Source organism: Dunckerocampus dactyliophorus, chromosome 5 (assembly GCF_027744805.1).
Source record: "Dunckerocampus dactyliophorus isolate RoL2022-P2 chromosome 5, RoL_Ddac_1.1, whole genome shotgun sequence".
Classification (NCBI taxonomy): domain Eukaryota; kingdom Metazoa; phylum Chordata; class Actinopteri; order Syngnathiformes; family Syngnathidae; genus Dunckerocampus; species Dunckerocampus dactyliophorus.
In genome coordinates, this window is record NC_072823.1 from 3,039,060 (window position 1) to 3,066,093 (window position 27,034).

Here is a 27,034-nt window from a genome sequence, read left to right on the forward strand (position 1 = left end):
GCAGGAGAAAATGCGCCCTGGTCAGCTATATTTATCTCCACCTCTTTCTTCTCTCCATCAGCCGAAGTGAGTTAGACTCTTGACAAAATAAAAGCTGGTAAATTCCTGCCTCTCTTAACTGACATCTCGCCAATCTCCGAGCCGGTGCGAGTGCAAAGTGGATGTGCGTCTGTGCATGTCTCCATATTTTCAGCATCACCTTCTCGGGTTCCTTTTTGTCACGTGTGGGCTGGTGTCTTGTTTGTGTGTATATGCGAAAGCGACTTCTGCTGTGTGTGTATGTGCGGCACTCTGCATCGCCATTCGTCTCCATTTAACAGTGTTCAATGCGACTCCCCCCTGTGCTCATGTTGTGCGTCTGCAGCCATCTGAGCCTGTGGATGTATAAATCATTGGTAGGAGATTACGGCTGTTTTATTATTCATGATGCAGGCCTTTTATTGCCACTGATATTTATCTCTTCACTATCTGCCTTGACCTGCAAGAGAAAGAGAGATGAGGATAGCTAGTGTGCGTTTGGAAGGGGTGGGAGGCTTTCGTTGATGTGCACATAAATACATTTGTTAAGTGGGCGGGTGTGGTTGGGCATTAGAGTGTGTATTTGTTCATGTTACCTTCTATTTTCCTCCCATGTCGACTCGGAGTTGAATCACGTAAAATCAGTGGAAGCAGACAGCAGTGAGAATGTAGGTAGAATATCATCATAATTACAACTGGTCGTTAGTGTTCTCACTCGGGTCGTGGAGGTATGCTGGAGCCTGTCCCAGCTGACTTCGGGCGAGAGGCTTGGTACACCCTGGACTGTTCGCCAGCCAATCGCAAGGCACATATAGACAAACCACTCACACTCACATTCCTACCTATGGAATGTGGGAGGAAGCTGGATTATCCACAGAAAACCCACAAACGCACCCTGCGGTTTTATACAGCGATGCGGCTAATCTGTGACTAAATTCTCATCTTGTGACATCTCCTTTACTTCAGAATTACTACAATTTTTAAAAATACTGTGCCTCAGGCAAGTCACTGAGGAAACGATAGCTCTTTCTTTGGCAGGAGCCAATCACGAGCTGTCAGTACACTCACAACAAGCTTGTCAACCCAATGGAAATCGCAGGAGGTCATTATATATAGACGCCCCTAAAACGCAAATAATCTGTTCCGAGAACCTTTATGTTATAGGGATTTTATGTTATACGAAGCGTAAAATACATGTAAATAGCCTAATCCGTTCCAAGATCTTCCCAAACTCACCCCTTTGGCACTTCAAAATATTCAAAGTCCACCAAATATGGTGGGAAAATATAAGAAAACGTTAGCATAAACATAGTAGAGTGACATTCCAATATAAAATAAGGTAATAAATAAGATTACTGTCAATGAATAAAACCGAAAAACAAAAACAATCCTACCGTTCACGAGATGTCTTGATCAGGAGCGCAAGTGGAGGCTGGAAGGAGGAGGAGGACTGGCCTGAGTCGAAACGCGACTCAAAGAGTCTAAGAGTCAGCTGGTCTCACAGACAAACGCACACGCACTACAAGATAATGCTGTGTGCAAAATTTTAATTTGTAACTTAACTTAATTGTTTAAGTTAGTTTCAGGGGGACTACGAAGAGGAAGGAGGTTGAAGGGAGAAGCCTGTCTCTCACGCAAACTCACGTACGTGCTGTATAACTCAGCCAATGAGATGAGAACGTAGGCGGTGCCCCGATAATCAGCCAATAAGATGAGAGCGGAGGCGGTGCCCCGAAAATCAGCCAAAGGGAGCGTGATGCATCAGAAGGCGTCACCAAGTGTTAGTCTGAACTTGCACCAACTTGAGACATTAATAAAGTTAATAAAGAAAAAAAAAAGACTCGCACTGACTTGACGCTTTTTGTTATATGGAATTTCTTCTGTAATACAAAGCAAAAATTTTACATAAATTCTTTATGTTCAGTGGAATTTATGTAAAAGGAGGTTTATGTTATGCGAGGTACTACTGTAACAGAATAACAACATAACAGTCTGACTCACGGTGTCATCTTATTGAGAACACTAAATTCATCACACAGCAACTCAAAACTCCAAAAGTATACCATTGAAATATAAAAATATGTAAAAGAAAATCAACATTTCACGTGACGCCATGGCTGGAGTGGTCGTCTCCCAACCTGAAGGTTGCGGGTTCAATCCTCCGTCCTCCCATGATCATGTCGAAGTATCCCTGGGCAAAATACTGAACCCCTGGTTGCTCTTGATGCTGCATCATCAGTAGGTAAATGTGCTAACACTGTCAAACCGCTTTGAGTGACTTGGAGGTGGAAAAGCGCTATACAAGCGAAAGACCATTTACCATTTTAGAGTTTTCCCATAAGACATTGCATCTGAGCAAGACATTCATTGGGGCGCTGCAGTGACATCAGCCTCCCTCTGGGCTCTGTGCTCCGGGCTCCTCTGGTGGATAGAGACAGCATTGCAGCACCGTCCATCTATGTTGGTTGTCCTCCAATTTTTTAACTGATTCTGACGATGATAACCACTATTAGCGTGAAACCTTTCCATTGACACCCAGCATTTGTCAATTTTAGATTCACCGACTTCTAACTATTTTTAAGTGTGACGGAATTAAGCAAAAAGAATAAAAAATGGCATCCCATCTCCTCATGGTCCCTCTGGAAAAACTACCAACTTTCAGCTTACAACAGTACTTATGCTGTCCCTGCCCCCCTTGGGTCAAGGGAAGGGGGGTCTTTGATTCTCCATTTGGCTTGATTTCTCATGGGAGTCCATCCTGTCCTGGTCCTCATGTGGTCTGCTTTCCCTTGGGAAAGCGTCCTGCATAGAGTGGGGCCAAAAAGTATTTGGACGGCCACCGATTGTGCAAGTTTTCCCACTTAAAGAGATGAGAGGCCTGTAATTTTCATCATGGGTACACTTAAACTGTGAGGGACAAAATGTGGCAAAATTTGATGATTTTGAAACAATTTTTTTGTATTTTCTTGCCAACAATAAATATTTGGACACCTATTAAAAAAAGCAAGAATTCTGGAACTCCCACACATGTAACTTCACCTTTGAGATGCTCTTCCCTCATCCACTTTTGCCTGTATTAGTGGCACATGTTTGACGTCGTTACCTGTATAAAAGACACCTGTCCATAGCCTCAAACAGTCAGACTCCAAACTCCACATAGCCAAGAGCAGAGAGCTCTCAAAAGACATCAGAGACGGAAGTGTAGACCTACACAACGCTGGGATAAGCTACGGAGCTATAGGCAAGCAGTTTGTTGTGACAAAATCAACTGGGGCGCCATGAAAGACCTCGCCTCGTAGGGTCCAAATGAACGTGCCAACAGCAAAGAATCAGCCAAAAACTACATGGAGGGAGCTGGTGAATGACGTTGAAAGAGCTGGGATCACAGTCAGAAAGGGTACCATCACTAACACGATGTCGTCATGTATTGAAATCCTTCATTGCCAAATCTGCCGCCCAGTTTTAAAAAAAACATGTCCAGGCCTGTTCTATGAATGCCAGAGGCCATCTCGATGGTCTAGAGGAGGACTGGGGGAATGTCATGTTGTCAGATGAGACCACAATCGGACTATTTGATAAAAACTCCACTCGTCGTGTTTGGAGAAAGAAGGATGCTGATTTGCATCCCAAGAACGCCATCCCACATTATGCTTTGGGGCGTCTTCTCTGCAAAGGGGACAGGACGACTGATCCACATTAAGGAGAGGATGAATGGGGCAAAGTATTGTGAGATCCATCCATCCATCTTCTTCCGCTTATCCGAGGTCAGGTTGCGGGGGCAGCAGCCTAAGCATGGAAGCCCAGACTTCCCTCTCCAAAACTACTTTGTCCAGCTCTTCCCGGCAAATCCCGAGTCGTTCCCAGGCCAGTTGAGAGACATAGTCTCTCCAACGTGTCCTGGGTCTTCCCCGAGGCCTCCTACAGGTCAAATGTGCCCTGAAGACCTCCCCAGGGAGGCATCAGGGAGGCATCCTGACCGGATGCCCGAGCCACCTCATCTGGCTCCTCTCAATGCGGAGGGGCAGCGGTTGTACTCCGAGCCTCTCCCGGATGACAGTGCTTACCGTGGGATTTTAAGCAAAAAATCTCCTTCCCTCAGTAAGAGCATTGAAGATGAAACACAGCTGGGTCTTTCTGCATGACAATGATCCTAAACACACCATCTGGGCAATGAAGGAGTGGCTTTGTAAGAACCAGTTCAAGGTCCTGGAGTGGCCAAATCTGTCTCCAGACCTCAACCCAACAGAAAATCTGTGGAGGGAGTTGAAAATCTATAGTGCTCAGCGATGGCCCCAAAACTTGACAGATCTGGAGAAGATCTGCATGGAGGAATGGGACAAAATCCTAGCTACAGTGTGTGCAAATCTGGTGAAGAGCTACAGGAAACATTTGACAACAGAGGTTACAGTACAAATGATTGAGTTGATGTTTTTGTTAGTGTCCAGTTACAGTATTTCTTTTCCTGTCCATTATACAAATAAATTGTTTAAACATCATCAAATGTGATTTTCTGGATTTTTTCCCCCACATTCTGTCTCTCACTGTTGAAGCGTACCTATGATGAAAATTACAGACCTCTCTCAGCTTTTTATGTGGGAAAACTTGCACAATCAGTGGGCGTCCAAATACTTTTTGGATGCCCACTGTACAATGTTTACATATGACTAATATCCCATTTATTCTATCTATGTTTACATATACAGTATACCATACATGTTGTATACCATATATATCATGTCTTTTTATCATTAGCATACTAATATTCAGCTTACACATATGTCAACATAAACGGACAGATTTTTTTTATAGAATGACACTGGTTCCATGCACAACCTTAAAAAAAAGCCAATTGGGCGGTGGGCCGTACCTCCGATCACGGAAATGTGTTTTTCTACACGTACTTGTTATTATTGCTATTATTTTATGATGAATTGGAAAAATGTTTTTATGTGTTAACGTGACTTCGACTGTATTGTCATTTTGATAATTGTTTTTGTTTATTTTATAATTGTGATGCTTAATAGCAAATTGGATGTGTACGTGAACTGAGGAGCAATGAACGCTATGTAGTCTGACTGAAATAAGATTCAATCTTTGAACGGGAACTATTGATAAATTATGTGTAATTATCTTTATTAGCAAGTTGTATTGAATTGTGAATTCTTTATTATGCATTTTATTATTTTTACAAGGTGTTGTTTGTTTTATATGGTTCTACCTTCTAAGTATGCACAGCAGAAAATAAGGCAGGTATGGCTGCAACACATACATTTTTCACTCAGAAAATGCACATTTGAGTCAAAAGAAATGTTTGTACTTTCAGTAAAACAAAAGTGCATGTCACAGGCTGGAGATCGGGAAGACCTAGTTCGACTGTCCCTTGGGCATTTCTGTGTGGAGTTTGCATGCTCTCCACGTTTTCTCCGGGTACTTCGGTTTCCTCCCACATTCCAAAAACATGCATGTTAGGTTCATTGGCGACTCTAAATTGTCCATGGGTATGAATGGGAGTGTAAATGGTTGTTGTCTATATGTGCCCTGCCGTTGGCTGGCGACCAGTCCAGGTTGTACCCTGCCTGTCGCCCGAAGTCAGCTGGGATTGCATGCCCCCACGACCCTAATGTGGAGAAGCGGCATAAAAAATGGATGGATGAACTGATATTTTTAGATATTCAAATTCAAACAAATCAGAGGTCTGTTTGAGTTCCAACTTTAAGGTTCTACTGCGCACTGGAGGTGACTGGAAGTGTATTGGATATGTTTGTTAAACAGAAACAGGCTAGAAACAACGATGTGTCACTTCTAAGACACTTATAATGGCTATATTACAATGATGCAACCAGAGTGATGGGTATCTGGTGGACTCATAAAGAGAATCAGCGTATTGCTGCTTTAAGTGTTCATAAACGTTCTCCCTCACAGGCATGTTTCCCTTTGGACCCAGCACAGAGTCTCCGTTTCTGTCTGGTTTTACATTGGCCTTAAAATAGTGGCCACTCAGGAAGCAGTGTGTTTAGGCATTTTATCATTTTTCAGTACTGATCTCCATTGATAAGTTAGTTAAGATCAGTTCATCTTTGTCTCTCAGTCCCTCTTTTAGATAATGCAACTGAATTGTAATCACAAAACGTATTCCTTTTGTGACTGAACAGAAATAGTGTCAAATATTGATTTGAGGTACAGTATATATTCCTGTCATCTGGCGGCCCAGAGAAAATCAAGTGCAGTGCCATGTTGCCATGCTGCAGCTTAGAGCACCACCTAGGGGCTGCAAGTACTAAAACGTTGAAATCAACAGGAATTGCAGCATGTTCTTTTCTTATTTTGAAAGAAATTATTTTATGCATGAGATCATTTGAAACGTCTGTGTATCCTTGCCTGTGGCAATCCTGGAATAGAGAGAACTAAATTACTCATTTAAAAACATAAAAACAATATGGCTCAGACTATGTTTTTTTTTTTATTCATTAGGTCTCAATTGAACTTGACTTAAAGTTTGTTTTGGGAATGAGATTTAAACGTGAAATATTAATTGCCCATGAAAAATTGCAATTCTCCTGTAAATTTGATAAATGCTGTCGTCATTTCGTCTACAGCCTAGAGCAGGGGTCACCAACGTGGTGCCCGCGGGCACCAGGTAGCCCCCCACGACCACATGAGGTGCCCGCAAGCCTGCTTTTCATTCAGGTTTTTAGTTAATAATGTGAGAACACTAGAAAGAAAAGTATTCTGAAACATAAAATGTGAGTTGATGATACCAGCATTTTGTGAATGTTTTGGTAAAACAAGCATATTTGATTTGTTTGGGTTGAAATAAGGTATGAAAATCATTTCTACAAAAATGAGTACCTCGTAGCCATTTTCATCTTCTAAAAGTAGCTCTCGCAAGAAAAAACATTGGTGACACCTGGTCCACGACCACAATTCTTCTTCTTTAGCATGCATGACATGGCCTACCTATTTTGTTAAACTCGATACCGGCATTTAAAAATTGTGGAAGAATGACAGGATAGATATTTATTTTTTAGCACACATGACCTACCTGAGGGCCCAGTCACACCTTGACGATTTAGGCAGCGCATGCCTGACGTGATCATTTTGATGGCATACGTTGAACTGCCGACATTTTTTTCAATTTTGGGCGTATACATATCGTATTCATAATGAGTTCGACATATACATGACGTATTAGTAACTTATATAGAACGTTTCTATAACTTATAGACAACTTATACCAACGAATGCATAGCGTGTTGCCGGCGTTCACAACTTATGCCCAACACCTTATGCAAACCGCACGGCAGCGTATGGCCGACGATGTAGTGCCATAGCCTATAACAGGGGTCACCAACGTTTGTCCTTGTGAGAGCTACTTTTACAAAATGAAAATGGCCAAGAGCTACTCATTTTTCTAACATTTATTTTCAGAGCTTATTTTAAACCCAAACAAAGCGAATATGCTTGTTTTACCAGAACATGAACAAAATGCTGGTGTCCACAACTCACATGTTGTATTTCAGAATGCATTTCTTTCTACTGTTCTTTCATTATGAACTGAAAACCTGAATGAAAAGCAGGCTTGCGGGCACCTCATGTGGTCGTGGGGGGCTACCTGGTGCCCACGGGCACCACGTTGGTGACCCCTGGCCTATAAAAAGGCTGCCACTTGATGACTCACCTCACTAGACATCGCAGTGTCAACATCACCATCATGCCAAAGAAAATTTCGAAGACCGCTGCCAAGAAGTATCAGGGCAGAGGGATCCATCACCACCCACAGCCTCCCCCTCCCACTCTCACTCTGATGGAGATGATGCAGGTTCATTCCCAGTGTCACAGTGCCCTCTACTGGTCAAGCATGTAGCAGTATAAATATCCTTCAAGGCATCGCATAATGTACTTTATCTGTACTTTATCTCCATCTCCTCTGAGCCAACCCTAGCTAAGAAGAGGGCCAAGAAGACAGCTTTGTCTCAAGGTATGTTGACGTATTACGACTTGTGCGTCACTTACAAATAACGTGTGTAAACAGGTGCAACGATCACATAACTTATTGCCCGCGTATGCGGGATGTATGAATCATACGTTGACATAGGTTGAAAAGTTTTGTGCATGCACAAAATTTTTGGACGACTTGGACGTACTACGACGTATGCCGGCGTGCTTCAGCGCGCTCTTAACTTATACAAAACTTACCCATAACTTATTCGACGTACGCCAGTGTATTGGCCTAATTTTTTATACGTTGGCGTAAGCTGGCTAAATCGTCAAGGTGTTACAGGGCCTTTAATTTGTTAAAGTGGCTACTTGTTCGGGATGTCCCGACCCACATTTTTGGCTTCCGATCCTTTTTTTAAAATAATAATCTTTTGTTGCAAACGTGAATTTGTTGAATTGAATATGGTTAAAAATAGCTTTTCAAAGCATTAAAAATAATGCAACCAAACTACTGCTGAATTTACTTTTTTCTTCCACAGCATGACCAAAAATATTGTTTGGCTTTTGTAACCTCTGTGAGTCAGGTTACAAATCCAATAAAAGGCCCTCCGATGAAAAATAAAATTGGAAAAAATGGCCGTACAAAACACTTTTAGGGTGGAACTAATCACTTGACATGGTTATACTGTAGATGAATTTGTGATGCGACTTAGAATATATGACATTTTCTCTCTTCAACGTTACGGCTGCACTTCCTGTGCGAGCTCCCCGCACCATGACACAGCAGGGCGAACTACCGCTGTAGCTACGGAGCCGAATATCCGACATCCAATGTGAAACTAACTTCATCACGGTACACCGCGGACATGTCTGCATGGAGGTGTTGTGTTCTTCTTGCGGGTGGCGAGAATCTAATGGCAACCAACTTTGAGGTGCTTTACCGCGCCTAGCATGTTGGAGTGTGGCCCCGAGTTCCAAACGTTATACGGCAACCGGATCTGCCCGTTCCAATGGTGGAAGCTGATGTTATCCGATCTTCAGCCGATCTCTGCAGCCGATCCCGATCCTAAAGATCGGCAGATAATCGCTCTCTCCAGTGCTGGCATTGCAATAGCTTTTATCTACTCCTGTTTGAATTCAATTGTAAACTGTCCTTGAGACGCCTCAACTCGTTTCAGAGCTGTTACGATAAGAGAATCTAGGGGGACTTTCGCCCTGTAAAAAGGCTGGTCCAGACAAATACAAGAAACATTTTAAAAGGTGTTTAACACACATGACCTACCTTGCTTTTATATACAAGCATTTAAAAATAGTGAGATTAAAAAATAAATACTAATATTTTTTATGTTACATGCATTTACAAATAGCGTTACAATAATAACACCAAAAAAATAGTTTTGTTTTGACGACACGAGGCGCCCACAAGCCAGCTTTTCATTCAGGTTTTCGGTTAATAATGCGAGAACACTAGAAAGAAATGCATTCTGAAATACACAATGTGAGTGTTGGATACCAGCATTTTGTTAAAGTTCGGGTAAAACAAGCATATTTGGTTTGTTTGGGTTGAAATAAACTATGGCAATAAATGTCACACAGCTCTCACAAGAAAAATAGACTGCTCTAAATGGTCCGTGGGGTCAATGTGAGTGTGAACGAGTGTATGTCTATATGTGTCCTGTGATTGGCTGGTGACCAGTCCAGGGGTGTATCTGCCTCTCACCCGAAGTCCGCTGTGACACCCAGCACCCTAATGAGAACAAGTAATATAAAGTATATATATACAGTATATAGTAATATAGAAAATGCATGGTTGAATGTTTTATAGCACAATTTGTTAAAGGAGATAAATGTAGCACAATTTGTTAAAGGAGATAAATGCATTTTGAAAATATTGGAGTAATAATAAAGCACTGTTTGTTAGTAAATTCTGCACAACTGTTTGAATTTACCTCATCAACAGCTAATGTTGGCTTCTAAACTGCCTCAGGAAGTGGGGGTTTTAAAACATGTACAGTGGAATAAAAACATCCGTCCTCGTCTACACCAGATCGACGCTTATGGTTTTCTATGTCGTAAGAATAAAGGTCAGCGTGCAGTTTGGTTGCGCAAAGCCACAAGTCTTCAACAGATAAACAGTGGAGTACACATTGGCTTGTCGGCCATTGATGACGTCATAAGCGGGACTTTCCGCATACGTCATCGGCTGCTTCCGACTTCTTGCTAGCCTGGCTGTGGTGTTCTTTATATCAGACGTTATAAACCTCGCTCTACCACCCCGTATTGCTTACTAAAGAGGCCATGAAAATACCAAAGGGTCCTAACATCGCCGACGGCTTGGAATATTGAGACGTGCTTGTCCGAGGCGGCGCTAACACCGAGAGACGCCAATGTCAACAACGCGGCCCCTTCTCGGTATGAAGCGAGTCACCGAGCTCGCGTGCGTGGAGCAGCCGAACAACAGGTTCCCCTCTTCGGCAGCGAGGCAGCAACAAGAGACGCAGACCGTGGATGAGTTCGCTGTCCTGGAGGATAAAGAAGACGAGCTGAAATTCGCCCGGCCTCGAGTCGAGCGTGTTTTCAAAGTGACGTTCACAATTATCGGGCTGTTGGACCACACGGGACAAGCACACGGTAGCACAGCTGCGCGTCAGATATGGCTTCAGCTCAGAGGAAATTGTGACGACGTTTCCAAAGCAAAGGTGAGTTATATTTTAGATATCTGTGTTTAGAAATACTCCGACAGGCCAGCGTGAACAAGATGTAAACCTCCAGTCTTTAGGCGTGAACAGGTGTTTTTGAGTGGACATGAGCAACGGCATCTAGCATGTGGAATATTTACATCTGATTTATAGTTTCCCTGACAAGAGCAGCCAGTGCCATACCGCAGCACCAAATTCTGCTCTGGGCCCTCATGCATAAACCTCATGAAGGCCCGCCCATATATATACAGTACATATACACACAGACACATACACATCTATCCTTGCATTGTTTTTAAACTGTGTTGTTTTAAATTGGAGCTTAAAACAATGCACTTAACAACACAAATACGTCCCCATACGTTTTTACACATGACAGTGAAGCTCGATAACGCAGTAGTATTGCTGCATTGAAAGAACTATGTCTGAGAGCAAAGGATAGTATGGTGTGGTATGGTTTAATTTATTTTGAACATGCATAAGTGTTCCATTGAACAACATCACATATTACAATTCCCAATTCTACATGTCCAAAAAGGAGTAGGAAGAAGCAAAGCTTATTGAATCCTACCCCACGTTCTTGGCGAAATTAAGAAGAGGACAGCAGAGGCTAATCTTACCTGCTCCTTGCGACACAGGAGGTCTAATTTTTAAAACCATGGTATTCTATTTCATCTATCATAATGTGCTTTAACATTTGGGCTGAACTAACCTTTCTTTATAAAACAGTAAGGCTGAATCCCAATTCCACACCTTACCCCTTATCTTGGCCCTTACCCTAGCCCTTACCCCTAGGCTTTGCATGTTCACGGGACTCGAGAGGTGTCCTAATTCTTCCTAAATCAAGGGCTAAGGGGGTGTACAGTCCTTGAAATGAAGTATGGTCGGGAAGCACACTTGAAAGAAAGGAGTAGAAGAAATTTCCTCAGCTGCATCACTCTCGTTGACAAGACGGCAGAGCGGAGATTGAAAGCAGCATATAAATGTAAGTAATCAAGCATAATTATTGTAACAACACTTAGTTTTATTAGAACTTCACTGCAATCTACTGCATGTGAATGATTAGATGGCGACTACATTAGCGTGTTAACTGTAAGTTGTATTTTAAAATTGCTCGTTATAATGAACTAGCTCATGCAGCTATTGTGAGCTACATTACAGAAATTAATTGCTGGCGTTTTATACTAGCTGTCTAATGGTGTATGTAACATAGTACATTGTGATGTTTGTTGTATTCAGCATACAGTGTCATTGTTCCGGCGGAATAATCAGTGAGCTAAATAAAAACTTGTAAACAACATGGCCATACAGTATGTGCACAGCACTCCAGATGATTAAAGTTTATTAACCTTTTGGAATCTAATGTTCTCCACATCTATTTTTTTACCTTTTACTCTCCTATTTGTTTTCAGCAAACTATTACTATACCACTCTTACTATTATTGTCAGTACAATGAGTTAATATCTGTACCGCATCCATTATGCATGTGTGTCATTTCTGCAGGAGATGCAAAGTCAGCACATCAGAAGAGCACATTGCCACAACGCTCCAGGAAGATCAAAAGTGCAGTGTGGAAAAGAAGACTGCAGAAAAATGACATTCTGGACTTCCTTTCAAAAGAATCTGAGCGAGAACAATAACGGGAGGAGACCGAGGCCAAAAGAGAGAGGTTTTTAAACCCCCCCAAAAAAAGTTGATTTGGTTCATAAAGTTTGTGTATTATTTCTATTTCATTTGATACATTTTCTGTTTTTGGTGCTGGTTGTAATATTTATTCGAGGCCCGTGTTTGGCAATAAATGTCACAGTGTGTAAAAATGTGTTCCTATATATATATATATATATATATATATATATATATATATATATATATGTGTTCCTGAGTTAGGCTGTATAAAGATAAAATAATGTAGAAACTTATGCACTTTACTCAGTGGTAGGAAACATTTATTATAACCACTTTCATTTTAACTCATTCAATGCCAGAGACGTACTTATACGTTTTACACCCGAGCGCTCGCTCCCAAAGACGTATTCTTTCGGGGGGCTTTTTTGCGCAAGTGGCAAAAAGAGGTGATGATGGATGTGCACAATAAAGAGGTCACTTTTCATGCAGATTTAAGCGATGAAAGTGACAGCAAGTGAGAGAGCATGGAGGAGTCTAGTGTGCAGAAGTTTATGCATTGTAGGGAAATTTTAACATGTGCGCACACAGTTTATTTACAAAGGTGAAAATTGTTAATAGTTCATGGCGTTATATTTGTAAATAAATTATTTTGATGTAAAACAACCCTATTTTATATTTATGTTGTGGTGCAGTTTTTTAGATATTTTGAGGCATCACAAAAGCAAAAAATAGTGTTAAGTGAAAGTTATGCTTGAAATGTATCTTTTCACAAAAAGTTTTTTCTCAATTTTTGTTGGGAATTGATATTTTCCTGAAACTTACCTATGCTCTACTGCTGATTACTAAAGAATGGAAAAAGGCAGAAAGAAACTTTTCATTTTTTCTGATGAAAGACAAGAGTCTAATGTTTCTTTTGCTAGGTTCCACAATATTTTGGTTGCCATGGAAAAAATCACTCAATTGTCTAAAATGGCTGGTACCGAAGGGGTTGAATTTTGAAGAATGGCTGGGATCGAATGAGTTAAAAGTCAATCTCCAAGTTTAAAAATAAAAAAAACATGTTAAAGTAACACCTCCCTGATACTGCTATGAAAACTTTTTTGAAAAGGCAGAATTATCAGTAGCTTTTGTATGAACTTTGGCATTGTACAAAATGAATAAACTAACAAATGTATAATGCGTTGCATATACAACATTATTTTGGAAAATGTTGCTAAAAAAGCTGCCTGGCATCACATCTGTTTCAGCCATTTTACTCACGAGTAGATCGAGGAATTGAATGCACGTTATGATATAAGTGAGTGGCTTGAAACATACGGTTAAGGAAAATAATAATGGTGTGTGTCTGTGTGCTGCTGTTTCCAAGCACTGTTAGAATTCTTTTAGACACTCATTTTAGTGATTGTTTCACTTTGACAGACACGCCCAAATACGTGACATCAGGTTCTCTTTCTACACCGAAACCTTTCTTTCTGTCCCGCTGAGTCATTGTTGAGTCATTTCAAATCCTCGGCACGACATCAGTTTTTGTTGGTGCATCAATTCAACAAACCTTACAATACAGACATGTGACACAAGAAACCTGTAAGGAAGTTACCAGACTAACCAGCAGCTGATTCATCAAACTTCCAGTGCCAGGAGATTCCCTGAATGTGTGTGTCTGTGTGTGAGGTGTGTCAAGTTTATTAGGTTATAGGTCGAAAAATGCCATTGTGTGTCTTGATTTTCTAGAAATGTCCGCATGAGACACTGCACACCCTGTATATTCACGACCCCACAATTTTGTGGAGTTTTGATCAAACAATATTATTTTTTTTTATTGTGGGGAAAACCTGCCATCTACATTGGTAACGCTTGACTTGCACAGAAAGAACTTGGAGGCAAACGTTTACTTGCTTGTGAGGAGGTCTTCATATGCAGTAAATCAGCTTGATATTTACACTACAAGAGGTTAAGGACCCCAAATGCCCCCCTCACTCACTGTGCAACAAAGATGACACAAGTAACACGTTTAAAAACACACAATGTAACAGTACCACACGGACCACGCAGGTATTGCAATAGATATTTACACACCAATATACAAATGCAAAACAATACAATTTTTAACTAATTTATAACTCGCAACGCGTACACTCCCTCAACAGGAAGTTACCCAGCATGCCTCATGGGTTATAAATTAGGAAAACATTGTTTTGTTTTCCTTTTATTTTAGAATGTAAAATTTATTTTGATACCCTCATAGTCGGTGTTGTGCAGTTACGTTGAGTAGGCCACACATTACCTGTTGTGTTATAGTTGGTTGCAGCGTGAGTGAGGCAAGTGTCAAAACAGACATTTTTATGGACGTTTGAATTACTCGTAGTTTTTCTGAGAGAGACCCTCATTCTCCTCTGTTGTTTTTATAGTGAGAGGTGGGCTACTCCCTGCACTGGAATTTTTCAGTAGTGTATGATTTTTAACTGCAGGGGTCATTTAAACCACTGAAATGGACTTGATGCTCCTGTTCTTTAACCAATCAAGTTTTTTTTTTCTTTCTTAACTCTGTATAGGAGTACGTCAGGGGACTTTGTGACCCGGAACTGAAGAAAGAAGAGCGGTACCCAGTGGACATGCACTGTATCTTTGCCGGAGCCCGGGGCCTCTTTCTGGACAGACTTGTACGGGACACAAGTGCTGAGGTTTTGGTTCCTGAGCCGGGACGCCTGCGGTTGTTGGGCCGTGCCGAGCCTGTAGTCATGGCGCAGAGCCGAGTTCAGCAGTTTGTTGCACTTTTCCAGGTGCGTTTAGCAGGAATATACGTATGTCTCAAAAATGTCTTTTAAAACAAACACTCACAAAGTGTAGACAGCTGCATTGCAATCCCTCCTTCACAGTAACATTTCAGAAACTTTGATAATAGAAAGCACTACTGTAGAAAGACCCCAAATTAGTTACCTGGCAGTTCATTAATGCAAGTGAAAGTGCCGATGAGAAATTGTAAATGTGACCATGGAGAGGCAGAAATGCCGTGTTGTCATGTAAATAAGATAAATTAGATTGAAGTTGATTTAATAAAAGAAGAAGATATTATTAGGGGTGCATGATAAATATTGGGCTATACTGAATTATGACATCATACCGACAAATCCAATAACATAAAAAAATACCTCTGATACTAAAAAAAACGCTCTGAGGCAAGATTACCTGTACTGTGCTGGTGTGCAAATCAAGCACTCCTTTTTCTCCTGCCTGTGACGTTAACGTCCTGTCGTCCTGTGACATAGCTTCCCCTGAGCTTGTAAACAAACATTCACTGTTTCAGAGGAAGACATTTTGCGTTCTAGTTGCACCAACTGCTCTGCGATGAGGGGGGAGGAAAACATACTTTGACACATCAAACCTTATCAGCCACATGAAATGCCAGCATGGCTATGATGCCCGGGGCTTGTTCCCGTCACCGCGGCATGTGAAAAGTACAAACAGTTTGCCAGAGACGACCCAAGGGCTAAAGCCGTCTGTGATTTCATTGTGGAAATGATGTCGCTGGGTGACCAGCTCTGTACCATCATTGGAGATATCTGCTTTTGTCGGCTAGTAAAGCCCTTGGATCCACGGTTTGTACTTTTTAGCTGACACTTTTTATGGTGTGTTAATAGTAGTGATATATGTAAATATATGATATCATTAAACTACAGTTAAATCAAAATTATGAAAATAATAACTGTAAAAAATTATCGGGATCTTGAGAAGCAAGGAATTATCAGAATCTGCTTGGAAAAAAAAAACATCAGCATCCCTCCCTACTTGTTACATATGAAAGGTTTTGTACCGTCCCGACAGACAGATACAGTGGCTTGAAAAAGTATTCATACCCCTTGAACTTTCCCACATTTTGTCACGTTCCGACCACAAACAAATATATTTTATTGGCATTTTAGATGAAAGATCAACACAAAGTAGAAGGAAAATTGTACATGACTTTCAAATTTTGAAAAAAAAACTAAAAAATGTGGCGTGCAAAAGTATTCAGCCCCCTTTTCTCTGAGTGCAACCAGTTGCCTTCAGAGGTTGCCTGATGATTGCTGAATGATCAGCTGTTGACCAAATGATCAAATGGAGTCCACCTGTGTGTAATCTAACCTTAGCATAAATGCAGCTGTTCTGTGACGGCCTCAGAGGTTTGCTCAGAGGACACTGGTCAGTGAACAGCATCATGAAGTCCAAGGAACACACTAAACAGGTCAGGGATAAAGTTGTGGAGAAGTTTAAAGCAGGGTTAGGTTATAAAAAGATTTCCCAAGCTTTGAACATCTCACGGAGCACTGTTCAATCCATCATCAAGAAATGGAAAGGGTATGGCACAACTGCAAACCTACCAAGACATGGCCGTCCACCGAAACTTACATGCCGAAAAAGGAGAGCACTGATCAGAGACGTAGCCAAGATGCCCACGGTAACTCTGGAGGAGCTGCAGAGATCCACAGCTCAGGTGGGGGAGTCTGTCCATAGGACAACAATTAGTTGTGCACTGCACAAATCTGGCCTTTTGTTGAAAGAAAGCCATAAGAAGTCTCGTTTGCAGTTTGCCAGAAGCCATGTGGGGGACACAGCAAATGTGTGGAAGAAGGTGCTCTGGTCAGATGAGACCAAAGTGGAACTTTTTGGCCTAAATGCAAAACGTTATGTGTGGCGGAAACCTAACACTGCACATCACTCTCAACACACCATCCCCACTGTCAAACGTGGTGGCAGCATCATGTTGTGGGGCTGCTTTTCTTCAGCAGGGACAGGGAAGCTGGTCAGAGTTGATGGGAAGATGGATGGAGCCAAATACAGGACAATCTTGGAAGAAAACCTGCTGGAATCTGCAAAAGACTTGAGAATGGGGCGGAGGTTCACCTACCAGCAGGACAACGACCCTAAACATAAAGCCAGAGCTACAATAGAATGGTTTAAAACAAAACATATTCCTGTGTTAGAATGACCCAGTCAAAGTCCAGACCTAAATCCAATTGAGAATCTGTGGCAAGATCTGAAAACTGTTGTTCACAAACGCTCTCCATCTAATCTTGCTGAGCTTGAGCTGTTCTGCAAAGAATGGGCAAAAATTCCAGTCTCTAGATGTGCAAAGCTGGTAGAGACATACCCCAAAAGACTTGCAGCTGTAATTTCAGCGAGAGGTGGTTCCACCAAGTATTGACACTGGGGGGCTGAATACTTTTGCACGCCACATTTTTCAGTTTTTTATTTTTTTTTTTTAATTTGAAAGTCATGTACAATTTTCCTTCTACTTCACAATTGTGTGTCGCTTTGTGTTGAGCTTTCATCTAAAATGCCAATAAAATATATTTATGTTTGTGGTCGGAACGTGACAAAATGTGGGAAAGTTCAAGGGGTATGGATACTTTTCAAGCCACTGTAGTTAACTCCAGCAACAACCACACTTCTTCCTACTTCACCTTATTCACGCCAAGTTGCGTTCAGGAACACCAAAATTCCAAACATCGACATGTACAACACAACCAGACCCTGAGAGTGTTCTTAAATTACTCTTCTGTTGTGATCTAATGTTATATGAAAAAAATTATTAACTTGACCTTCTTGGGAGGGCAGAAACACTCCTAAGTGTTGATTTCCAAAAATTGCCATTTTGTCATAACAGGAGAAACGAAGTTTACTCAGTGACCGAGAGCAAGCGGTGAAACGAGCGTTCAAGTCCTTTGTGGAAGAAAGGGATGATAAATACACCATGGAGCTTCTTTTGCTGCCCAGTGCCCTGAAAGAAGAGTTACTAGGATTGGCTCACAGTCCAACCAGCTCAAGTACACCCTCTCTGGTTTGTGTTTTTCATATGATTGTTTACGTATAGGCTGCCTATTCTGTACGTTCCATCTTGGGCTGACTGTGTTGTGTCTCTTAGGCTCAGCTGAACCAGAACCTACATCCTAGCGTTGCAGAGATCGACCAAGACCGCTCACAGAGTAGCACCCCTGTGACGGAGCTCTCCATCCGCATCCTTGACACCAGCTTTGAGGACAGAGGGACTTTTGGAGAGGGTGCTGGAAAAGCGGCATCAGCAGCAACAATAACAGCAGTAGGAGCAGCAGGAGGAGGCATCGGTTTGGGTCCTGAGGTAGTCCTGCTGAATGGCACCAGGCCCTCACACAAGCGCCGCTTTTCGGAAAGCGAACCTCGGGACACAAAGAGACAGTACTCCCTGGAGCGAAGGGACGAGTCTCCGGAGAGGTCGAGGGACAGGGAGCGACACAGGGACAGAGAAGGTCATGCTGGCAGTAGTAGCTGTCGATCCAAAACCCCGTCTGCTTCATCAACACTGTATTCCTCCACTTCAACTAAAGCAAACACAGTTGCTGGCTCCATCATACTGGAGCCTAGTGCGGGCATCACAGATGACAATGAGGCAGTCAGCCCGGAAACCAACCTGCGATGCCTAGTCAATTTTTTCAGGTAAGCTTCACAATACATCCCGTTTTGTTTTATTTAGAAGAGTTTGATTTCATGTTAATTCTATGTTTTCTTTAGAACCATGGGTTACCAGCAAGACGTCGTGGAGCGTGTCATCAAGGAGACGGGACAGACGGAAGATACCTTCCTCATTCTTGAGAAAATTGTCGCAGAAACAAAAAATTGTGAAGGAGGAATAAAAAAAGGAGTAAAAGACACTAAACCGAACAATGTGCACTCCTCAGACCTTCCTTCAGCCTCCTCCACGCTGTCCTCTCTCTCTGTTGAGAAGGAACGGGATGCAGGGAGGTCCAAAGAGAACATTAAACCCAACCAGTACAGAGCCAGAAGTAACGGCCTAGGCCATCGGAGGCAGTGCAGTGGAAGTGAGACCAGCACTCAACAGGTAAGCATCCTTGTAAGACATGTCTGCACCGAGATGTACACTTCAGGGTTGGTTAGCCATGGTGCGAGTTCGAAAGGGAAAGCCTTGTTTTTCCATCATATGGCCTGGATAGTCATGTTATTTTAACAAAACAAAGAACAGAAATGATCTCCGAAAGACAAAAACAGCTTTGAGTTTTCTCTCCTAATCTGTGCATTTTTTAAGTGGCAGTTTGCATTGTTCCTGTTCTTATACTTGATCTGGTATAGATTTGGTATTTACATACCTGGAGTAAAAATACAAAAAAAAGTTCTCACTGCAATCTCTTCGAGATAGTGGGTTGCAGGGGGGTAGAGGCTAGGAGCCATAATCATCTAATTTGCATAATAAGTGCGTGTTCTTTTTTTTTAAAAAGGCTGAAAAAATGCTGACATGTATTTGTGTGGTAGTGGGTTGCTGCGGGATGGGGACTAGGTGCCATCGTCAACACTTCACGGGGTTGTGGAGGTGCCCTGCATGTCTGAATCTCTGCTCCAGAGGCGAATACATCAGCCTTTGTGGCTACGTGTATTTGATTACCGATGCAAGAAACACTTTTTGTCTTTCACTTTCAATGCGTCCCGTGTGGACGTAGCAGAGTTAGATGCCACCTAACAGCGCCAAATCCATTCATCCAGTGTACTGTATAAGTGGCAGGCCGCCACAAATAAATTAATGTATGGGAAACACTGCACTGTAGAAGCACGGTTGATAGTCTTTTTTGCTATTTGCATTGCATTATTTTACAGGCCATCACCATCAAAAGGAGCTCCAGTGCCCAAGGAGGAGCTGGGAACTATGAGGTCATTACTATTGATGATGACGAGGATGTCCCAGTCACCAGTGTCAAAACAGCAGATACTCGGACATCCAGGGTGACAATGGCACATGCTGACACCCAAACTGGATCCAGAACAGACTACTTGGCACGGGGAGGGGGTAGCATTTCACAGAGGGATCACGTGTCAAGAAGCGGGACTCGGACTTTGGGTGGATCAATGAAAGTTGAGAGTGTGACGGCACTGCGCAGCGCCCCCCAGTGGCTGACGGCCAGCACCACCTCTGTGTCTTCCACTCCAACTGTAAGTCATGCTTCTCTTCGTGGAAAGCGCACACACTCTGATTTGCAATATTTTAACTGCAATGACGTATCAACATGATTGCATGTCCCATGTTTGTCTCTTTCTCCTCTGTATTTGATTGTGCTCTTCAGTCGGCTCTAACGACAAGCCGGCCTTCACCCTATCAGACCATTGGCCACGTGGGCTTCCTTGGCAGCGCAGCCAGGAATCCTCCTGCAGCCAATCCCCAGGCCCCCCCGGTGACTGGTTTGGCTCGTTTCCACCAATCATTAAAAACTCCATACACTCTGAAGCTACCCAATGAACCAGGGCGGCCAGAACTGCGCCATATCATCATAGATGGCAGCAATGTGGCTATGGCGTGAGTTCACACGAAGACGCATACACACATAAATGCCTGGCAGTAAAATACCATTCGCAATAAATAAATTAATCAGAGTAAAAATTTTTACTCCAGTCCAAGTTATTTTAGCATTTTTTTTTTCAATCCAACTACAAGGTTATTTCCTACTTACCCTTTGCCAATTCTCTTCCCTGTTCTCATCACATTTCTCTTTAGTCACGGCCTGCATCGCTTCTTCTCCTGTCGAGGAATAGCACTTGCAGTGGAGACATTTTGGAGGCGGGGCCACAGGGAGATCACTGTATTTGTTCCTCAGTGGCGCCAGAAGAGAGACCCGTTGACAACAGGTACAAACGGCAACGTGTGTGAATCAGCTGGTTTATGGTTCAAAGGTAACATGTGGGTTTATATGTTCTGTATTTTGAATTGTTTCACATACAGTATCTTGTTTGCTGGGTTTTTCTACAGAGCAACATTTTTTAACTCAACTCGAAGACCTGCGGCTGCTCTCCTTCACACCCTCAAGAGAGGTCTGTGGCCAAAGGATAGCGTCACACGATGACAGGTGCTCACCAACAACACACAAACACAATTTCACACCTGCACCTGTCATTTTAGTACATGTAGTTACTGTACAACTGCGAATGAATCTCCCAATAGCAGAGCTGCCAACATGTACGCATTTTTTGCACACGACACACATTTTGACCCTTGAATATGAATGTGCACTTTGCACCTCCAAAAAAAAATCAAGCTGCGGCGACACGGACCGTTAAGCAGGGGTGTTATAAGGTCTTGTGACAAGATTTCTTGTTCAGAAAAAAGTAATAATACATTAATTAATTAATCGGAAAATAAATTAAATTAACTAGATAATTTTGCCTGCCTGGATATATTTCCGTATGCATGCGTTTTCCTTGTCTCTCGCCTCCAAAAAGGCAGAAAGAGGGTTCACACACTGTGCATTGGTTTCAACACCTTGGCGTGTTTGTTGCTTAGAACAATGGCATGAATAGAGTGAGCCCTTCTGTCTGTCATACAGTCTTTGTCTCGATGGGCGGAGGCAGGGCCACTAATGCATAAGTAATTAACTAATAATTAAACTAGTAGATTTGCAATGTGTCTCCTGACACCCCTAATTCGATGCCATTTGTTTGGAAATTCTTTCAACTGATGACTTAATCCCGCAAGTTTAATCCTTGCTTTTTCTCTTAGATTCCTGCTCCATTTAGCGGAAAAAACGGAGGGGATCATCGTAACCAATGACAACCTCAGAGACTTTGTCAACTCTTCTGACACCTGGCGCAGGATCATTCTGGAGAGGTGATTGATGAGTCATTGGCGTAACATCACCTGACACATGTTGTAATAGACACAGGGGCCCCTGGTGTCAGCCTGGTGCAGTCTAAAGTGTGTTTGTAAACTACTGTTGTCTTTTGCTGACAGATTACTTCAGTTTACTTTTGTGGAGGACCACTTCATGATCCCTGATGATCCTCTGGGTAGGAGCGGACCTCATCTGGACCTCTTCCTTCGTAAAAACAGGTATGGATCATCCCTTGGGTTTGACTTACACCCAATGTTGAACCGCGCTTGGCTCGACACGACTCTACTTGCAATTGATGCTTTTGCATTTGCAAAAGAAGGTACTAGGAGTGTTATTTCTAGTCTGCCAAGCTACTACCTTATCGGTGACCACTGCTAGGCGCTCACTGATGGAGCAGATTTGTTGTTGCGCGACGACATAACATTTCAGGATACACAACTAGAAACGTCACAAACACACTTGCTAATGTGTACGCTATTTTACCTAACCTAACTCTTAATCTGGCAAGGAACCACTAAAAATCGATGCTGCATGGCTCTCTATTAAAGTGCTCACGACGCCAAAAACGTTTTGAAAAAAGCAATAACTAAATGAAAGTACTCAGTAAAACATTTTTGTCAAACTGCTGTCATAGAAAAAAGTATGAAATATGACTGAGATGACGTGGTGATTTTGACACGCACCCCCAGCAAGTATTCTCAACTGACACCATCTTGGTTGTGACGTCACTGACAGACTGCATTGCGGGAACCAACTTCAAAGGCAGGCAACCATGAACTCGCAGCAAAGCCAAGAAAGTAACATATTCACAACAATCACAACAATAACATTCACTGATATTGTGATAACTCTGATAAAACGCACAAACAAATGGCCACAAGTATATTTTTTTGGCTGTCAGTATGTGACACAGACACTGCAAAAATGAAGCCCCCATCGTATTATTCTAAGATTTGTGGAATAGATGTATTTAAAAAAAAAAAAAATTATTTACTTGGAAGAAAAAGACTCTTTTCAAGTTTTCCCATAATGCATTGCATCTGAGCAACGTATTAATTGGGGCACTGCAATGACGTCAACCTCGCTCTAGGCAGCATCGCAGCACCATCCACTATTCTCTATGCTGCTGGTCCTCCAATGAAATGCTTTGCTCAGATGCAATGCATTATGGGTAAACATTAAAATGTTTGGTTTTGTAATTTTTAGATTCGTATTGGCACACCTTTACATACTTATCAGGGATACCTTTTGACTGTTAAGTTGCTGTGTGATGAGGTTAGTGTTACTTCTAAGATGACACAGTGAGTCAGACTGTTAATTTGAGTAATGACCTGCAATTTCCAGTGGATTGACAAGGTCGTCGTTACTCGTGTGTGCCACAATGTGCCATTTTATGACGTGGACCCGTGCGGGTTAAACAAAAGTACAAATCTGTTTTTTCCTCTGAATTTAGCGGGTGCAGCTTATACACCAGAAATTACGGTACGGTAATTCACGAATGAATGTGTATTTTAAAATAGTCATTTTTAAAAATGAATAAAAATACAAGTAATACATAATAGATAATAAATATAAAAAATAAAGTGAAGCTGAGCCAAGGCACAATGACTACGGTAAAGTCAAACAGCAAGTCAGGTAGCTTTTGACGTGGGGATTGCCTTTAAAAAATAACCATCAATTGAAAATGATCACCTGTCAATCACTCATCCACTTCCTCTTTCCCTCACCATGTGTCCTTTTAGACAACTTCCCCTCAACCCTCCCCCTCTGAGACCGCCAGATCTGCGTCCATCCTCGCAGCAGCAGCAGCCGCTTTACGTGCAAGCCCTCCATTCTGCCCCGTGGACCCCCGCAGTTGCACCCCAGCCACCACCTTCTTTGATGCCCCAACCCAATGTGCAGTGGCCCCACCCAGGCCGCCGTACTGCTTCTCCCTCCCACTCGCCACCCCCCCAGCGTTCAGCGGGTGAGACGTCAGAGCTGAGGAGGCAGCTGTGCGACATCTTCCCTGACCAGAAGCAACAAATAGACGGCATCCTCAGCGAGAACCCGTACATGAGAGACTTGAATGCCCTGTCGGGGCTGCTGCTGGGATGATTCTTTCTTTTCACACACCTTTGTGTGTTCCATGTGTTGCTTTGGGTTGCATGAGGGAGGTGTTTTGGGTGTTTTTTTTGCCATTGTCAGTAGTGGGGATCTACGGTGTTGTCATCATACACCTGTACTACCTAACTTATGTCAAACAAAGGCAACAAAACCTGCACAATGGAAGTTCTTTAGTGGTTGAATACTTTTGTAAATGCTGAAAAGTACCATTTCTACATCAACAAAATAACAAACAAAAAACGCAATGTGTGCAGGTCCATTGTGACTCCAAAATATCTCACTTTTTGTATATATCCATGACACATAATCACTCTGTTGCTGAATTTAAAGCGACATTGCACATTTGTATCTCTTCAAAAAGTATATTTGGACTTTCATGTCAAGCTTTATACACTACAAGGACACCTTAAAATCAATGTGATATACTAATGTTTTAGTATTGTTTAGTAGTATTTGTGCATCACAATCGTGTATGGTTTTGTTTGCAGCCTTAATTGTCAGATGTGATCTCGTCGACTTCAACAGCATCATTATTACACGCACCACTTTTTGGTGGAATATGTTCCTTGGAACACGCGCTTCTCTGTGTGCAGCCAAGAGTTCCAGTTAAAAAGGGGCTCGAAGCCACTACAAGTCTGGATTTATTTGTGTTCAGTCGTGAGTTAAGTTAAGCGGATTGCAGTCGCAAACAGTGTTTCCACTGTGCGGTTGTAGCAAGGAAGTATGTACAGTCAAGTTGACAGTTTGCCGCTCACCCGTGGCGGAGTCGCTCCAACGGAATGCAGACAGGAAGTTCCCCTGCATGCATGGTGTGATGTGCATCGGTTTTGTAACACGCCAGCAATTCCTCTACACAGATATGCTTTGTTGGTGTTTACCATGCCGAAGGATTTTCCCTTTTGTTGTATTATACTTTTTTTGTGTATACTGACTTGTGTTTGTACATAGCATTTTTGGACATGCGGTTTTATGTAAGTGAGGGGCAGTAAATGCCACAGTCTGCGAGCTTCTGAGCTACCCTCCACCTTTTTTTCAGGGCGCTATGATGGCCAAAGTGTGGATTAAAAGTGGTTTCCTGACAGTTCTTTATTGTGTATATAAAATGTCAAAGGAGAATGTAAATAATGGTTCCTTTTCAGGATGAATAAAGAAATATCTATTACCACTGGATGACTGTTGGAAATGCACACGTTAGAGATGTGCGAGTCATGAACGAATCGTTGAAAACTTTTTTTGTTGTGACTTGTTCACCCCTGTTAACTACAAGCTACATTTTAACAAGAAAACCAGATAACGGGTCAGGGTGTGTCGTAAATTTACGAGAAAAAATGTGTTAGAATAAAGTCAAAAATTTATGGAAAAAACGTCATCAAGAATGAAGTCGTACATTTTATAACTTTTTCCTCATTCATTTACGACTTTATTCTCGGAATCTCCGATTTTTTTCTTAATGTGGCCCTAATACTCAACGTTTATTTTTAAATTTGTTAAGGACAATCACTCAAATGAAATTTAAGTGGCTCAGCAGGGTGCATTCCGTCTGCATGACAGTTGCACCCAAAGTATTCAATCATTACCAATACGTAATGTTATGTGTAACGTTGCAATTGTGAATTGAGCGCATAATTTGACGTTGGGAGGAAAAGAGTGTGTTACCGATGCTTGCCACTAAGGGTCAGTATAGGATTGCGAGCACTTGGCAGGTTAGCGTCCACCGGATAAAGCTTTCCACCCGAAAAATGTAATATTTCAGTGGTCCCGAACAAGAATCACCAAAAGTCACTCAGTAGTGCCCCCTTTAAATTTTGAAAAAAAAATATATATAGGTCACCATGTATAGCAGTTTTATTCTTGTAAATTTACGTTACAGGCAAATTACAGGTAAATTTAATTCCCGAGAATATATTTACGGCTTTATTCTAGTAAATGTATGAATTTATTCATGTCAATTTAGACCAAGATTAACATTAGAAGGGTAAAACTAACCTACAACAAAAACTAACCTGGCTCACGACAGGCTAAACCAGGGGTGTCCAAAGTGCAGACTGGGGGCCATTTATGGCACGCAGCTGTTTTTTTACTGGCCCTCGGCCGATTCCAAAAATACAAGTGAACAAGAAAACTAAAAAAAAAAAAACAACAGCAAAAATTAAAGAGCAGTAATTTTGCAAGAATAAAAGGATTATTAAGACATTCAAGTCCTGATATTAAGAGGAAAAAATAGTACAGAGTTGAACAATTAAAGGAAAAAATGATAATGTCAGAAACAAACAAAACAAAAGCAAAGTTGACATTTTGGACAATTAAGTCTGGGAAAAGTTAGAATATAAGAATAATAAAGTCAAAATATTATGAGAATAGAGTCATAATATTACCATACACAAAAAATATATACAAAAAGAAAGTGTAGATTTTGGAATAAAAATAGGAAAAAAGGGTAACGTAAGGAGGAAAAATGTGATACGTAGAATACGCTCTGTCAGTGATAACACAAAGCTGAGATGCAAGCTGTCTTCATTCAATTAAAAAACGTCGCTGCATATCTACAAGGGTTTAAAAAATGTCAAAGTGGCCCCCGCAGTCTTTGATTTTTCAGTATGTGGCCCTCGGTGGAAAAAGTTTGGACACCCCTGGTCTAAACCCAGCTCACGTTCCTGATTATTTTTACGACTTTATTCCTTTAAATCTCTGATTATTATTTTTTTTCAATGTGGCCCTTATACTCGGTCGTAGCTGAGAGGCAGCTCGCGTCTAAAAAAAACACTCGTTAGTTGGGGACACTCGTACGCCAAGGTACCACGGTATAAATGACAATAAAAAATACCAGCAGTTCTCCAGTAGCTTCTGTCTTCTCTCCGGCGTTTGAGAGTCGACATACTCCGGTGACAACTCAACTCACAGCGACTGTCTTGTGCAGAGAGCCATCTGCAAGGGCTTTGAAACTAAACTTACTGTTCAAAATACCCTTTTCTTTCTCCATTACAGCTCAATATTTGTTCCTGCTTGTGGCTCCACATCATCTG

General features: G+C 41.9%; 1 protein-coding gene across 2 annotated transcripts; it reads left to right on the plus strand.

Annotated features, from left to right (window-relative positions):
• Nucleotides 1-10,155: 10,155 nt before the first annotated feature.
• Nucleotides 10,156-25,173, plus strand: n4bp1 (nedd4 binding protein 1). Of its 2 annotated transcripts, none has more exons than XM_054777700.1 (12): nt 10,156-10,655; nt 14,835-15,062; nt 17,927-18,100; nt 18,185-18,732; nt 18,808-19,135; nt 19,903-20,235; nt 20,367-20,596; nt 20,795-20,970; nt 21,047-21,143; nt 21,794-21,901; nt 22,025-22,123; nt 23,648-25,173. In XM_054777700.1, exons 1-12 carry the CDS (start codon nt 10,344-10,346, stop codon nt 24,000-24,002), a joined length of 2,988 nt encoding a protein of 995 aa, XP_054633675.1. In that variant the 5' UTR covers nt 10,156-10,343; the 3' UTR covers nt 24,003-25,173. The 2 variants fall into 2 exon arrangements, with proteins under 2 accessions (XP_054633675.1, XP_054633676.1); XM_054777701.1 differs by having other exon boundaries at nt 20,795-20,925.
• Nucleotides 25,174-27,034: the final 1,861 nt, after the last annotated feature.

Excerpts from the sequence above, each read along its gene's own strand:
- n4bp1 (XM_054777700.1), top strand. The coding sequence starts at position 10,344 with ATGTCAACAACGCGGCCCCTTCTCGGTATGAAGCGAGTCACCGAGCTC. Across the intron at positions 18,101-18,184 it reads GCTCAAGTACACCCTCTCTG|GCTCAGCTGAACCAGAACCT; the intron begins GTTTGTGTTTTT and ends TGTGTCTCTTAG. Across the intron at positions 18,733-18,807 it reads TGCCTAGTCAATTTTTTCAG|AACCATGGGTTACCAGCAAG; the intron begins GTAAGCTTCACA and ends TGTTTTCTTTAG.